The sequence below is a fragment of the Bos indicus genome, chromosome 8 (genome assembly GCF_029378745.1).
Source record: "Bos indicus isolate NIAB-ARS_2022 breed Sahiwal x Tharparkar chromosome 8, NIAB-ARS_B.indTharparkar_mat_pri_1.0, whole genome shotgun sequence".
Taxonomy (NCBI): domain Eukaryota; kingdom Metazoa; phylum Chordata; class Mammalia; order Artiodactyla; family Bovidae; genus Bos; species Bos indicus.
Window position 1 is genome coordinate 90,266,025 of NC_091767.1, and position 17,182 is coordinate 90,283,206.

Consider the following 17,182-nt stretch of genomic DNA (forward strand, 5'->3'; position numbering starts at 1 on the left):
GGCAACCCACTCCAGTGTTCTTTCCTGGAGAATCCCAGGGACGGGGGAGCCTGATAGGCTGCCGTCTATGGGATCACCCAGAGTTGGACATGACTGAAGCGACTTAGCAGCAGCAGTTTATATCCCAAGTCCATTTGCTGCCTTCACAGACACATAGGCGTTGCCTTATATTTAACTGTTACAGTGTATTCACTACCCTCTGTCTCTATGTCTGAAGGGTCATCTCATTGAATTTATCATAGATCTCTTCCTGAGGCCTTTTTATTATGGCATTTTCACCCCTAGAATGTCTTGCTCCCTTGGATTGAGGATATTATAATTATGCACTTGGACTGACCTGCACTGCATTTTTAAGGAGTGTCTCTCCCACACAGTCCATTGCGACAGCTGTTCACTTATCCTGTGGTGACTGTTACATGTGAGGAATCTTCCTTTAAAGGGATGTTCCCACTGACACATTTATCAAGACTGCAGGAGTGAAATTTTCTTCTCTTAGGCTTGGCATCTTCTTTCATGTTGAATATCACCTTGGCCGAACCTCCTTATTGTGTAGATGGAAAAAACCCGTGGTCTCAGGAACTTGTCCAGTGTCACGGTGAGTTGTGACAGTTGAGGAAGATTGCCGTCCCTCTCAATCGGTGTTCCCATGTGTGAAATGGAGTTGATTCCAGCCCTGTCTACCTCCAAGTGTTTTTATGAGGATAAGGCAAAATTTGTGAAAAACAGTATGTAAACTGGAAGTGTTACCATCAAGCTTTTACATCAAGACAAAGTAGTGCTCTTGGAAAATGAGTAAAAACCTGGAACTTTAGGGTAGAAGTTCTTGTCTCAAGACTTTCTTACTGTTAGATTATAAAGTTCTTGCTGGAAGAGATTTTAGAGGTTAGTCCAACTCTTAATATTTTGCTTATAGAAAAAGGGTGTTGCACAGCTAGTTTCTAGCAGAGCCTCAACTCAGAATTACTGGAGCTCATCCAGCTTCCTTTATTCCATGTTGTGTAGTGTATAGCACTTTGTGCACAGTGAGATCTGATTGCGTTTACATTGTAGTGGGCGGGCACATGGCACGACAGGCTTTAAACCACCGCAGAGAAACATGCACAGAGCCGTGAGAGCAGACTGAGAAGTATCTCTTATCCCCCAAGTTCTGTCCTGGGTTTTGTGGTTTGTCCCAGCAGGGTGTCGAATGACTTCTTCTGAATTACCATCTAAAATAACTAGGCATTTCCTGTATTTTCTGATTTGAGGTTAATAAGCACATTTCTTCCTGATTTCTCCTTCATCTAAGCTGTCCTTGTCATTTTGAGGGTGTTGTCATGCTCAGGGAAAGTACATAAGCAAGGATCCTTTCTACTGTCACAAGTTTCCATGTTACCAGTCACTGTGGTTTGGTAATTGCCAGGCCAGAAGAAGGGTGGCGATTCCTCTTGGGGATGCACATGCAGTGGGAGACCCTGGGAGTGAGTTTCATTTGTGTTTACACTGCATTGCATGTCTAACCCTCTCACCTCCCTGCTTTGTAGGAAGGACGGCAGTCTGACATGATAGTCTGTCATCAAATAGCGTCTGTTTCCCTTTCATGTGATCATATGCAATATGGCTTTCTGTGTGGAATGTGTATTAACCTGGAAACATTTGAAATATCCTAAACAAAATGACATTTTCCTTTTTTCTTGACAGAAAATGCCCTAAAAATAATAGAGGACGACGACAGAAGCAAAACCTAGGTCATTTTACTTCAGATACGTCATCCAGAATGGTTTGAACTGGTGACTTTTATATGTACACTGACCATGTGATGTACATTTATTATGTCTTTTTTTAAAGAATGGAAATATTTATTTCAGAGGCCTTATTTTTGGACATTTTTAGTGTAGTACTGTTGGCTCGTATTTAGAATATTCAGCTACAACAGTTTTGGACTGTTTAGTAGTCTTTGTTTTATGTTTTTAAATACAGAAATTGATTTCACAAATTTGTACCACATGGTAATTCTAAGACTTGTTCTTTACCCATGGAATGTAATATTTTTGCAAAGATGGACCACTTCACAAATGGTTACAAAGTCATACCCACTTCTTCCACAATGACCACAGCAAATGACCAAGCATGAACTAAAGGTAAAGATGTTTACAGATTACTTTTCTTACAAAAAAAATCTAGAAGACACTGTGTTTAGACATTTCAATGTTTTTGAGATTTATTAACTGATTTTTTAGACACTGCCTATCGCATGAACTATAAAGTTGTGTGTGTTAGATGTAAAATATTTATAAGATGTATGGACTGGAATTTGATCATTTCTCTCTTTGAAAAAATAATTCTGAATTAATTTTTAAAAGTATATGGTAGCAGTGATGAAACGGATCACTGAAAAGTAGACTTAGATGTTGTGAAAATAGTCTGTTTAACAAACGGATTGGAATAAAGCCTACTCTGTCATTTAAACTACTTTAATACACATTCATTTTTAAAGAGAGTATTTGTTTTAAGATAAATAAACCAATGGTATCAGTGTTTGTGAATAAAATGCAAAAATGATGTTAACAATTGGTGCTCTTTGTGTGAGCTTAAAAATCATCTCAGACCTCTATCCAAATTTGTTCTGTTATAATAGCTATACTAATAGGTTGTTGATGTTTAAAGATCTGAAGTGTGAGTAGAATGTGTTCAGGTGTTTAACATGTAGTTTAGGTATTCAGAAGTATGCATGTAGAATTTAAGAATATGTTAAAAATATTAATTTTAATATTCGGTTTGGAAAAGCATGTTATAATATAATGTTTTCACTATATGGCCTCTGTTTTGGTGTGTTTATTTATTGCATTCTTTGATATTGATATATCAGTGCATTTAATGTGAGATTAATGGAAAAAACAGATTTCTGTTCAAAATTCCCATTTGCTTTTTATAAATAATGCTTGAAATTGTCTAAAGGCAAAAGGCTTCACCCATCACTTAAAGTTTGCTTATTTAGTTATTTGGCTTCTAGGCTTAATATTAGTAACACGGTGGCTTTAGGGAACTTTTCTTTTTAAAAAGCTTCCCTCTTCTACCCACACAGTCTTATTTGAGCCCCTTAGTCAGTCAGTAAGCATGTTTGGAACAGCATCCAGTGCTTTGCGAGGGTTCATATTGCAGAACAGTCATGTATGGGTATTTGTAGTTACAAATACTTGACCAGCCTCCAGGGGTGGGGCTTCCAACCCTTTAAGCAACCCTGTTGCCTGTTATCAAGCTAACTTTTTGCTCTCGGTGCCAGAATTGATTGTGGTAAGACATCTTTCACTGAGAAATAATTAAAATGGAGCATAATGGGTCGGCTTCAAATGCTGATAAAATCCACCAGAATCGCCTGTCGAATGTGACAGAAGATGAAGACCAAGATGCCGCTCTCACCATTGTGACTGTGCTGGACAAAGTCGCTGCCATCGTGGACAGTGTGCAGGCCAGCCAGAAGAGGATAGAGGAGAGACACAGGGTGATGGAGAATGCCATCAAGTCCGTCCAGATTGACCTGCTCAAGTTTTCACAGTCACACAGCAACACAGGCTATGTCATTAACAAGTTGTTTGAGAAAACCCGAAAGGTCAGTGCTCACATTAAAGACGTGAAGGCCCGGGTGGAGAAGCAACAAACTCACGTTAAAAAAGTTGAAGCTAAGCAAGAAGAAATAATGAAGAAAAACAAATTCCGTGTGGTCATATTCCAGGTAAGCTGTGTGTTTAACTCAACGACTGCGGTCTTTTGCAGCCTTTAATGGCCAGCATGTCCTATCCGAGTCCAGTGTCACGTGGTGACTGTTGTATACATGTGTGTGGTGGAGTTCTGTATCAGCAGGGATCTCAGGATAAAGCCATTTCTCTGTTAACTGGTATACTAGCATGTCAGTGTTTTGAGCTTCTCAACCATTCCATGTAATATGAACTGTGGATCATAGCTGAGTCTATTTCTTGCCTTTGAAACTTAATATTGGTAATCCGCTTTTGGGATATTAGCCATATTAGCATGGTGCCCTCTCATAGCCTTTGAGAAGGTTAGAACTAGAAGATAGCTAAGAAGCCTCCAGTTTAAAATACCTCTTTGTTGTATGGAAGAAAAAAAAAAAAGAAACTGAGGACCTGTAGCCCCATAGTGTGGTTCTTTCCCTTGCTATGGAGAGCCTGGAAAGCCCTAAACAGTAAAATGTAAACTTTGCAGAAATTAATTTGTCTATTGAATGTTTTGTATTATAATAATGTGTAAGTCACAGTTATAAGCAAAACAGTATTTCTTGATGAACAATCAGACAGTTCTGTTTTTTCTTATAGTTATACAAGCGTAGGAGTCACTTAAGTAATTCCTTATATTTGATTATAATGTCTCTTAGCTGATTTTATATGGTAGTTTCTATGTGGCATTGTGTATTGAGCTAGTAAGTTCCTATCTTCCTGTCTTATCTGCACTTGACCCTCATGTTTTTTGAAATAGGAATGCATCCATGGCAAATGCCTAAAACCTATTATATGTTTTAAAACTGTTACAGATCAAAAGGGAAAAGCTTGAACTCCGATGGTAGAAAAATTGGAAAGTCATTATCAGTCAGTTCACAGAGGACCAAATAAATGAGCAAAATTCCACTTTCACCTACTTAAATATTTACAGTTACTGAAACATATTCTGAGTTTAAGAATAGGAAATAACAAGCACTTTCATTTTCTGCTAGTAGAATATTAATTGGTACATTTCTGGAGGGTGGTTTTGGTAGTATGTGTTAAGAACCTTAAAAATTCACAAACCTTTTGGCTTCAAAATTTCATATCAACATGCTTATTGTATGCATAAAATCAGGAATGTGTGTGGGGATGTTCACTGGTGCATATATGTAGTGTTATCATGCTGTATTTTTTAAATGGATGGATGCCCATATGCATAGGGGAAAAGCCTAGAAGAATGAAACAAATTGAAATAGGAACACAGTTGGATTATGTAGGCGGGTATTTGTAAGATACCAGGAATGTGGGCCATTAATGCCCCAGGGGATTCTTTACACTTTAGTCAGTTCTTTGTAGCCCACTGTTGACTGATAAGGTTACACTGGAATAGTAAGTGGTATTTTGGATTTGTTGTGAAGAGCCTGTTGGTTATTTAGGAGAAAGAATGAAAAGAGAAGGTTGCTGATTTCAGAGGTAGGCAGGTTGGACTATGCCATCTGAAGGGCTTTGCCATTTCTTCCCCTGCCACCGCCCCTGCCCCAAGTCCCTGAAAGTCCTTCTCCAGACATTTTTTGGGAAAACACACACACACACACCTGTTATCTTACTGTCGGAAGCCTTTGTCAGTGTATGTAATGGGTGTAGATTTAGTACGAGAATATAGTCTTCATTCTTGAATTCATTTTTCCAAGGGCATTAACAGTCATGAGTATATCTCACTTGCCTGGGGCATGCCAGGAAACATTCTTGGTATCCAGAATTTCTTCTGAGAACCTTTCTGTGAAGAGTAGACCAGGTAACAATCAAGGTTTCAGTTCAGTTTAGTTGCTCAGTTGTATCCGACTCTTTGCGACCCCATGAATTGTAGCACACCAGGCCTCCCTGTCTATCACCAGCTCCCGGAGTTCACCCAAACTCATGTCCATCGAGTAAGTGATGCCATCCAGCCATCTCATCCTCTGTCGGCCCCTTCTCCTCCTGCCCCCAATCCCTCCCAGCATCGGAGTCTTTTCCAGTGAGTCAACTCTTCTCATGAGGTGGCCAAAGTATTGGAGTTTCAGCTTTAGCATCAGTCCTTCCAATGAACACCCAGGGCTGATCTCCTTTAAGATGGACTGGTTGGATCTCCTTGCAGTCCAAGGGACTCTCAAGAGTCTTCTCCAACACCACAGTTCAAAAGCATCAATTCTTCGGTGCTCAGCCTTCTTCACAGTCCAACTCTCACATCTATACATGACTGCTGGAAAAACCATAGCCTTGACTAGATAGATGGACCTTTGTTGGCAAAATAATGTCTCTGCTTTTGAATATGCTATCTAGGTTGGTCATAACTTTCCTTCCAAGAAGTAAGTGTCTTTTAATTTCATGGCTGCAGTCACCATCTGCAGTGATTTTGGAGCCTAGAAAAATAAAGTCTGACACTGTTTCCACTGTTTCTGCATCTATTTCCCATGAAGTAATGGGATCAGATGCCATGATCTTAGTTTTCTGAATGTTGAGCTTTAAACCAACTTTTTCACTCTCCTCTTTCACTTTCATCAAGAGGCTTTTTAGTTCCTCTTCACTTTCTTCCATAAGGGTGGTGTCATCTGCATATCTGAGGTTATTGATATTTCTCCCGGCAATCTTGATTCCAGCTTGTGCTTCTTCCAGTCCAGTGTTTCTCATGATGTTTCTCATATAAGTTAAATAATCAGGGTGACAATATACAGCCTTGACGAACTCCTTTTCCTATTTGGAACCAGTCTGTTGTTCCATGTCCAGTTCTAACTGTTGCTAACCTGCATATACGTTTCTCAAGAGACCGGTCAGGTGGTCTGGTATTCCCATCTCTTTCAGAACTTTCCACAGTTTATTGTGATCCAGAAAGTCAAAGGCTTTGGCATAGTCAATAAAGCAGAAATAGATGTTTTTCTGGAACTCTTTCCCTTTTTCCACGATCCAGCAAATGTTGGCAATTTGATCTCTGGTTCCTCTGCCTTTTCTAAAACCAGCTTGAACATCTGGAAGGTTCATGTATTGCTGAAGCCTGGCTTGGAGAATTTTGAGCATTACTTTACTAGCGTGTGAGATGAGTGCACTTGTGTGGTAGTTTGAGCATTCTTTGGCATTGCCTTTCTTTGGGATTGGAATGAAAACTGACCTTTTCCAGTCCTGTGGCCCCTGCTGAGTTTTCCAAATTTGCTGGCATATTGAGTGCAGCACTTTCACAGCATCATCCTTTAGGATTTGAAATAGCTCAACTGGAATTCCATCACCTCCACTAGCTTTGTTCATGGTGATGCTTCCTAAGGCCCACTTGACTTCACGTTCCAGGATGTCTGGCTCTAGGTGAGTGATCACACCATCGTGATTATCTGGGTCGTGAAGCTCTTTTTTGTACAGTTCTTCTGTGTATTCTTGCCACCTCTTCTTAATATCTTCTGCTTCTGTTAGGTCCATACCATTTCTGTCCTTTATTGAGCCCATCTTTGCATGAAATGTTCCCTTGGTATCTAATTTTCTTGAAGTGTTCTCTAGTCTTTCCCATTCTGTTGTTTTCTTCTATTTCTTTGCATTGATCGCTGAGGAAGGCTTTCTTATCTCTCCTTGCTATTCTTTGGAACTCTGCATTCAGATGCTTATATCTTTCCTTTTCTCCTTTGCTTTTCACTTGTCTTCTTTTCACAGCTATTTGTAAGGCCTCCCCAGACAGCCATTTTGCTTTTTTTGCGTTTCTTTTCCATGGGGATGGTCTGATCCCTGTCTCCTGTACATTGTCACGAACCTCCGTCCATAGTTCATCAGGCACTCTATCAGATCTAGTCCCTTAAATCTATTTCTCACTCCCACTGTATAATCATAAGCAATTTGATATAGGTCCTACCTGAATGGTCTAGTGGTTTTCCCTACTTTCTTCACTTTAAGTCTGAATTTGGCAATAAGGAGTTCAGTGGCTTAATAAAACAGGAGTTTCTGAAAAGTCCTAATTGTCTCTTGTGTGTCTGTTGATATACAATTCTTCTTTTAAAAAGTTGTTTCTATAACCTGTTTATTCCCAGAAACTTGCTATTTTTTTTTCTTTTCTTTGAGCCCCAGTAGTTATTAGAATGAATAAAGGATGGTATGAAAAAGCAACTAAGAGGCATAGTGTTGTGAAGAGTCTATGAAATTAAGTTGTGCAGAGTAAGCAGCCCTTTGTCAATAAGCAGTGGCTATCTCATGCAGTTGGGAGTGCTTGTAAAGAAAAGATACAGGCAACTACCAGTGGATATGGGGATTCTTAGATGTTGAAATAAAGAATACAGCATTCACATGGTTCTTCGTAGCAGTTAAAATTCTTATAATTTTTTTTGGCTGCTCCACTTGTGGGATCTCAGTTCCCTGACCAGGCACTGAATCTGTGCCATGGCAGTGAAAGAGCCAAATCTTAACCACTAGACCACCAGAGAATTCCCAAAATTCTTAAAATGTATTCTCATAGTTAATATATGTATATATATGTGTATATATACATGTATACACACACACACGGCTTTATCGAGACTGTGCCTTCTACTAAAATTAACTTGAAGCTGAATAATTTAGCTGTAACAGGCTTACCTTTCCATTTGAGTTTTTCCTCAAAAAGATATCCCTGGATATATCTTTTGGTGGCAGACTTTATTGGTACTTTATCTCCCACAGTTGTGTATAGTGGAGCTTTTACCTAATCCTGGACATTGGCTTTGGAAAAAAGTATCTGTTCTGTATCATACAATTATGATTTCTTTTTGAACATGCTTTCACCTTGGTGACCTTCTCACCATGAAGGCGAGGAAGGAGGATTATCATACCTTCTAACAATTTTGCTTACTAACCACATGCCTTTGCTTCCCAAATGAGGTATTAGGCCTTTCCCTAATGATAAGTTCCAGACTTGTAAATATTCAGACTTCTCCTACCTATATTACTTTGATAATCATGGCCACTATACTCTGATTTATAGTACTTGTTTTGTTACAAAACTCATCTTCTTACCTAGAATTTCACATGAAAAGATGCATAATAATTATACTTGGAAATCAACTATAATTCAACCCTAATTGTTTTCAATTATTATTTTAGTGAATTCACCACTAACTCATGATTATCTCTGAAGCATAGGCATTACAACAAATAGATTCACTTAACAGGTTCTTTCTCTGATTCACCTCTGTTTTGTTTTGTTGTTAAGCTTGATTTTGTAGAGTTTGTTGTGCACTTGAAGGAGGGTTTGTGATTCCTGAGCCAGATCTGATGCCTTTACAGCAGGATTGTGAAGGTTTTTCTCACCGCACAGTAATGATTCTTCAGCTCCGTTTCTAATACCTCCTCAGTCTACACCCACACACGCAGGGCTGCTGAAGCTGCTCCCTGTAGCAGGTGGTCAGGAAAAGAGAGGAATAAAGTTGCAGCTTCTAACTGATTCATCAGAGAGCTGTCAGTTATCCACCCTGACTTTTTTTTTAAGCTCCTAGACTGTCCAGTCCTATAGCCAAATAATTAAATTTTAAGTAAGTATCCAAAGAAATAAAGTTCCGGGGATACCTCCTTGACTATCAGGCTGATAGGTCTTGGAATGTATATGAATATATTTCTTACATAGTAAATTTTTTTGGTTGAACATATTTAACCTGGATCTCAAAGTAAGGGCACATTTATTTTGTTTGTTTGTTTTAGATATATTCATTTTTTGTCTGTGGTAGGTCTTCGTTGCTGCACAGGGCTTTCTTGAGTTGTGGCGAGCGGGGGCTAATCTGTAGTTGTATTACGCTACAAGGTGGCTTCTGTTGCGGAGCACAGGCTCTAGTGTTTGTGGGCTTCAGTAGTTGTCACACACGGGCTTGGTATTCGCAACTGTGGGCTCTGGAGCGTGGGCTGAGTAGTTGTGATGCGTGGACTTAGTTGTGGACCAGGAGTCGAACTAACCACATGCCTTTGCTTCCCAAAGACATGTGTCCCCTGCGTTACACGGTGGATTCTTAACCACTGGACCCCCAGGGAGGCCTGGGAGCATAGTTTCTTTTAAAAAAATTCATGGGTTCAGTTAGAAATCTCATGATCTTTAAAGTTTTTCTGGTTTAGTTTTAAAAATAACCAGTAAATAGTGAATTGAGGTCCTTTAGCAGCTGTGTTTTTGGGCTCATTCTCAAGGTTACTAGTGTCTGCCAGTTCAATCCAGTTCTTATCCTTACCCTTTGACACATTGACATAGTTATTCCCTCCCTCTCTTCTCTTTTGCACATTTGTACTCTCTGTTTCTTCTTAAAGCTTCTTTCCCCTGGGCTTCTGGGGGCGTCCCTCTCTCTTGGTTTTCCTCCTGCCTCACTGGCTGATATTTTTCCATTTTGATTCTTTCTCATCTCTTCCTTCTTATCTTTGGGTCCAAAATCCATTTATCTGTCTATAACACCAAAATTCAAAAATTTCTAAAAATAAATTTTTTGTAACTTATTTGGCAGCAAGGCCTAACTTGACCTGAACTCATTTGAAGGCAAAACCCAACCTCAAGTAGCATGAGGCTATTTGTATTCTTTATGCCACCCTGGAGTGAATGTTCATATTTTTTTTTCTTTGCAAGATCTCACTGGGAATGTTATATATTATTTTCCCAAATCTGAAATATTCTGATTTTTTTTTTCTAATTTTATTTTATTTTTAAATTTTACATAATTGTATTAGTTTTGCCAAATATCAAAATGAATCCGCCACAGGTTACATGTGTTCCCCAGATTTTTAAAAGGTACTTTGGTTTCAGGGAGTTTTGAGTAATGAAGTGTAGACCCACTCAATCTCTTGGTTGTCTGTTTGAACCGGTCATGATTTTTAGTTTCATCTTTATGTTAATGACTCCTAGAGAGATAAATCTCTAGTCCAGACCTCTCCTGGATTCCAGACTTATATATTCAACTGCCTACTCGTCATCTCTGCGTGGATGTGCAGTGGGGATCTCAAAGTCGGCATTCTCAGCACCTTAGTCAGTATCCTTCCCCTCCAGTCTCTGCCTCTCACTGTCTTCCCAATCTTAGTGAAATGCAAATATGTCCTTCATTTGCTCAGGCCCTGGACTTGAGAATCATCACCCTTGACGTCTCCACAGCTCAGTCTAGCAGTGGATCCCATTGACTCCTACCTTCACAGTGGATCTGGAATCAGACCACTTCTCACCACCGCCTCTGCCAGCACCTTGACCGCCTCTCACCTGATTGAGCTCAGTGGTCTCTACCTGCTCTCCCTGCTTCTCATTACCCTCAACTGCCTCATTTCAACAGGGTGACCCTTTTACAGCATGAGTCAAATCATGTTACTGTTTTCCCCAGAACTAGAAGGCTTCCTATCATATCCGGAATAAGAGCCACAATCATGATTGGCTACAGAGCCTTACGTGCACTGGCCCTCTCGCTCCCTCTCTTACCTTCTCTCCTTCTCTTGACCCTTGATCATTCTGCTTCAGTCACGATGCCTTCTTTGCTTTCTGCTTTCCTCCCTGGGATATGCATTACCTTCAGGTCTAGGCTTGGATGTCACCTTCTTAGTGAGACCTTTCCGAGCATCCTCCCCTTTTAAAAGAGCATTTAAAGTATGTATCCCCACTCCCCATTTTATTTTTCACCTTAACATTTATTACCACCCAACATACTATATAGATAACTTGTTTATTTCTCTTTCTGAGAGTACAGGTTCTTTTACTGTTTTACTCACAGGAGGTTCTCAGTGCCTAGAATATTGACTGGTACATTGTGGGTGCTTAGTAACAATTGTTGAATGAAGGCATGTGTCTCTCTGTTCCAGCAGTCATTTGTTGAGCATACCTTCCATGTGCAAGGCACTCTGATAGATGTGGAGCATAAATCATAAATAAGATACAGCTTGGCTTTCATGGAGCCTATTATTTAGTGAAGGCCCCAGGGAGACATACACAAATGAGTAGAGCTCCAGTTCAATTCAGACTGTGAAAAATATTGTAAGTAGAAGATGGTTGGATGGCATCACTGACTTAATGCACATGAATCTGAGCAAACTCTGAGAGATAGTGAAGTACAGGGAATCCTGGCGTGCTGCAGTCCATGGGGTCACAAAGAGTTGGACACGACTTATTGAGTGAACAACAACAAGTACTTTTGTGTCATTTGGGTATAAATTGGAGACAGAATTGGTCTCTTGGGGAGGTTGGGCATGTTTGACTCAAAGATTTTGTTCACCAAGTTGAAAAGAGCATTTAAAGGTATTTAATTAAGGTAGCAAAAACCACGTATAGGAAGGCGTGGAGGGATGAGAACAGCATGTGCTGGAGGCGCTCAGGGTGTTTGTATGGCTGGACTGGACTGGAGGACCGGGAAAGCAGGCGTAGTTCAAACCAAAGAGCCATCTAATTATACTTCAGAATTTGAACTCTCTGTCCTTTGAGTATTGATGAGCTCCCAAATGTTTTAAAGTAGAGGAAGGATGTGATCAGATGTATGTTTTAGGACCATTTCACAGGAAATACTTCGGTGATATTGTGGTGAAGGTTTTTCATAAGTTCAGGGCTGAGATTACAGGGCCTGAATTAAGACATTGGTAGAGGCAAGGAGGAAGGAGGAGGGAACAGAGGAATTATTAGTCGGTAAGCAGTGTTACCGACAGCGCTTGGTGACCTGTCAGATGAGAGCAGGGAATATTTGGGATGGTGATTCTGAGGTTTCTCTCTGGGTGACACCTGGAGGTATTAGTGCTGAGAGGTCCAGGAAAGGGTGATGGCTGAGCCTTGATTTTTGGATAAGTTAAGTTAGAGGTGCCTGTGTTACATCTAGGTGAAGAAGTCTGCCTGCCAGTTAGAAATAAATGAGTCTTCATCTTAGGGGAAGGGGAGAGGTGAAGGGAAGATTTGTTGAGTCTGCTTGTCATTGGACTTGAAGGTAGAGCAGTGGATAATGTTGCTCAGGGTGAGCTTGGGAGATGAAGAAAAAGAAACCTTGAGAAACACCAGCATTTAAGGAGCGGGTGGAGGATAAACAACCTGTGAAAGTGAAGTCACTCAGTCGTGTCCGACTCTTCGTGACCCCATGGACTACAGCCCACCAGGCCCTCCGTCCATGGGATTTTCCAGGCAAGAGTACTGGAGTGGGGTGCCATTGCCTTCTCCGTTAACAGCGGCTAGGCATATTATATTTACTTGGAGCTGGTATACTTGGTTACAGCCTTAGTGCCCTCAGACATTGCATGCTTGGCCAGCTCCCCAGGTAGCAGCAAGCGCACTGTGGAGGAGATTAAAAAGGTGTGGGAAGGTCCAAGAACCCATGGCTAACAAGCTTGCTTTCTCTCTCCTTCAGGAGGAGGTTCAGTGTCCGACATCCCTGTCTGTCGTGAAAGACAGAAGCTTGACTGAGAGTCCAGAGGAGGTGGACGAAATCTTTGATACCCCAGTTGATCTGTCTTCGGATGAAGAATATTTTGTTGAAGAGAGCAGGTCTGCCAGGCTAAAAAAGTCAGGCAAGGAGCGCATTGATAACATCAAAAAGGCATTTTCCAAAGAAAACATGCAGAAGACGCGGCAGAATTTTGACAAGAAAGTGAACAGAATTAGGACTAGAATAGTGACCCCAGAGAGGAGAGAGCGGCTGAGGCAGTCAGGGGAGAGATTGAGACAGTCAGGGGAGAGACTGAAGCAGTCAGGGGAGAGGTTTAAGAAATCTATTTCCAATGCAGCTCCCTCAAGGGAAGCTTTTAAGATGCGTAGCCTTCGGAAAACCAAAGACCGAGCAGTGGCTGAGGGTCCAGAAGAGGTCAGGGAGATGGGGGTGGACATCATTGCCAGGGGCGAGGCTCTAGGCCCCATCAGTGAGCTCTACCCCGAGGCGCTCAGTGAAACAGACCCTGAGGAGGCCAGTGCCACGCATCCTCCCCAAGAAGGTGGGGAGGTCTCGACCCCTGAGCCTCTAAAAGTTACTTTTAAACCCCAGGTGAGAGTAGAGGATGATGAATCTCTTTTGCTAGATTTAAAGCAGTAATTATAAAGAGGAATTAAGTATATTGTAATTGTAAGTCTCCTTAATCATACAATCTTAGTTTAATTAGTATAGTCATTTACATGTACATGCCATATAGGAAAACATAAATGATATGCTTGTTTCATTTTTAGGTTTAAAATATTCAAGATAATAAGTTATTAATATATATTTCCTTGTAACTTCCTGGGGAATTCTTTTTTTTTTCCCTCCCCCGGAGAACTTTTTTTTTCTCTCCTCCCCCAGGGCTTATTTGATTCTATCAGCTTTCTCTCTTAGGTCACTCTCACGGCAGCTGTGGATTTTTAAGTTCATTTCTCTTGCCCATCAAAAAAAATAGTTTCCTAGTGAGGGCCAATTAGGTGTTTGTCTAGTCTACAACAAATGAAGGGCAAATTTGTGGCCATGATTTGCAAGTCAACTCTTGATTTTGGTCTAGATTAATACAAGGGGAATAACTCATGTGTGGATTTTATCTGTTCAAATCAATAGATTTGTTAGTAAATTAGCAGTCACACCCCTTTTTGATGCCTTTGCATAAAAACATGGAAGTGCTGGACTCGAGCACTCGGGTCCGGCATCAGAGCCTTGCATGTAGCAAGCCACCCGGCAAGTCGTCTGCTAATCGTCTGGTCACTGAAATGAAGAGAGTTCACCTGTCCTGCCCACCCCAGAGGACTGCTGTGAAGATTAATGAAATATTACACATTCTGGGGGGAGCAAGAACCATTTCCAGAGAAAAGAAACCCCACCGGTTCCTCAAAAACAGAATCGAAATACGTACATCTTCTGAAAAAGCCCTGAGCTTCAAGCAGTAAGGACCTAGGTGGGACAGACACTAAAGTTGGTTTTTCTTTTCACAGAATCAGGAATGAAAAATAAAGGTTTGGGTGACATCTTTTTCATCAGAGACTAAACCCAGATCTTGGGTTTGAGTTGGGTCTTAAAACATTTCCTGGAAAATTCTCTGATTATCTTCTGCTCAGATCTCTGGTGGACTAGAACAGCATGTTTGAGCATCATGAACTCTGCAACTGTGGCTGTACCTTCAAGAGGCCTCTCTAAAGCCAGACCTTATACAGTGTTTTTAAAAGACCTCAAATGTTTCTGATTCCGGAGTGAACCCCTCAAAGTCCACCTGTCTAAAACAGTGTTCAGGGAGTTCATCACAGCTGCTTTGGGAGGAAGCCAGATTCTACCTGTCAGTTAGCTGTAAATCTAACTGATCAGCTAAGTAGCTGATCCAGAAGTAGATATTATTGTTAAAGAGAAAAATGATCATACTGGTTCTTCAATTATGTATGTTTAAATCTTTTGATTTGAGAAAGGGAAGAAATGGAATTATGGGATTTGAGAATTTGAAGAGTTTTGGACAACAGTTAGCTTTCAGATCAGTTTTAGATGCTCTGGTAGTAACTAAAAATTGTACACACACACACACAAATCAGCTTTAAAATATTTAACTGAGTTATCCAGCTATTTGGGTTTGGGAGTTTGATTCAGTATCATTTCCTCTTCACCATGCGTGAATACGTAAAATAGTGAATTGTTCCTCTCATTATCTTTTTATAGAGTGTATACAGCTTTGAACAATACTTCAAAAGGAATAATTTTTAAAATGTTATGGTTTAGCAAAAGCTTGGATGCCTAATCAAATATTTCCTTAAAGCCATAATAAATTTGAATTAAAAAAGATAATACAAAGTTTGATGTCATTGTCCTATTTGTAAATATTTTTGCTGATAATGAAAGCAAACAATATGGCATGAATTTGATATAGTAACCCTGCTTATGATAGATATGTTTCTAGGTTAAACAGAATGTAAAGAAGTTATAGGCTGTTTTTTCTGGCACCATCCAGAGTAATGGAGAAGGAAGTGGCATCCCACTCCAGTATTCGTGCCTGGAAAATTCCATGGACAGAGAAGCCTGGTGGGCTGTAGTCCATGGGGTTGCAGAGAGTTGGCCATGACTGAGCACATCAGTACAGTATGCAGAGTAAATATCAATTGAACTTTTTTTTTTTTGCAGATACCACTGTCAAGTAATTTCTGTCAAGTCCTTTTGCTTACTGACTCACTATATAACCAGGCTTTACATGTTAATGGAATGTTGCCCACATAGGTCCGTCTGAATGTTGACGTAGAAGACATTGTAGCCTGGTCAGCTCTTATCATGGTGGACTTTGAACAATTTCCATGTTCCCAGAGGTTCATTGTAACTTTTTACATTTATTTTAGGCTGTGCTAGGTCCTCCTTGATCTACCAGCTTTCTCTGGTTGTGCCAAGTGGGGGCTACTACTCTCTAGCTGTGGTGTGCAGTCTTCTCATTGTGTGGCTTCTCCTGCTGCAGAGCACGGGCTTCAGGCACATGGGCTCAGTAGTTGTGCACAGGCTTAATCGCTCCATGGCATGTACGATCTTCCCAGACCAGGAATCAAACCCGTGTCCCCTGCATCGGCAGGCAGATTCCTAACCACTGGACCACCAGGGAAGTCTGATTCATCGTACTTTACACTGCTTGTTTGGTACTAGGATTTTCCCCTCTGTGTTCCTTCTGTCTCTGAACTTCTCCTTTAGAGCATTAGAGCATTCCTCAATTCCATATTCATCATTTTTTCTTTTACCGTGTTCTCTTGACACAAAGAATGTCTGTTTATTATATAGACTGCAAAATCAAATATCTTCATTTAATGCAAGGAATAATTATCAGCATTTTCTCTTCTTAAAGTTTCAGACAACACAGAACAGATTTTGTGCTTATTGTACTCTTCTGTGTTTTTGAAATTTTTGTTAGATTTTGAACCGTTTATTGTGATTGCAGCCATGAAATTAAAAGACGCTTACTCCTTGGAAGGAAATTTATGACCAATGTAGACAGCATACTAAAAAGTAGAGACATTACTTTGTCAACAAAGGTCCGTCTGGTCAAGGCTATGGTTTTTCCAGTAGTCATGTATGGATGTGAGAGTTGGACTATAAGGAAAGCTGAGCGTCAAACAATTGATGCTTTTGAGCTGTGGTGTTGGAGAAGACTCTTGAGAGTCCCTTGGACTGCAAGGAGATCCAACCAGTCCATCCTAAAGGAGATCAGTCCTGGGTGTTCATTGGAAGGACTGATGTTGAAGCTGAAACTCCAATACTTTGGCCACTTGATGAGAATAGTGGACTCATTTGAAAAGACCCTGATGCTGGGAAAGATTGGGGGCAGGAGAAGAAGGGGATGACAGAGGATGAGATAGTTGGATGGCATCACCGACTCGATGGACATGAGTTTGAGTGAACTCCGGGAGTTGGTGATGGACAGGGAGGCCTGGCCTGCTGCGGTTCATGGGGTTGCAAAGAGTCGGACACGACTGAGCGACTGAACTGAACTGAACTGATTGAAATAAAATCATTGGCAGGATGTGTCCCCTTTTCTTTCTGTGGGGAAGAACAATGCATCATCCACAGATACTCGGGGCCTGGAGCCCTCTCTCAGGCTTTTCTACAGAACAGACG

General features: G+C 40.7%; 2 protein-coding genes across 6 annotated transcripts in view; both read left to right on the top strand.

Moving 5' to 3' along the window:
* The window catches only part of TMEFF1 (transmembrane protein with EGF like and two follistatin like domains 1), a 145,060-nt gene that overhangs the window by 94,526 nt on the left and 33,352 nt on the right, over positions 1-17,182 (top strand). For 3 of the 5 annotated variants that reach the window (XM_019966646.2, XM_019966644.2, XM_019966645.2), the window contains one exon: positions 1,681-2,794. In XM_019966646.2, coding sequence (XP_019822205.2) covers positions 1,681-1,765 — 85 coding nt within the window. In that variant the 3' untranslated portion in view covers positions 1,766-2,794. Of the gene's footprint in view, positions 1-1,680; positions 2,795-17,182 lie in introns of those variants that run through there. The other 2 variants (XR_011568169.1, XR_011568168.1) reach the window with 1 other exon arrangement.
* On the top strand, positions 2,920-15,385 carry CAVIN4 (caveolae associated protein 4). The gene is made up of 2 exons (XM_019966647.2): positions 2,920-3,712; positions 13,007-15,385. The coding sequence occupies exons 1-2, from the start codon at positions 3,305-3,307 to the stop codon at positions 13,682-13,684; spliced, it is 1,086 nt and encodes a 361-aa protein (XP_019822206.2). The 5' UTR covers positions 2,920-3,304; the 3' UTR covers positions 13,685-15,385.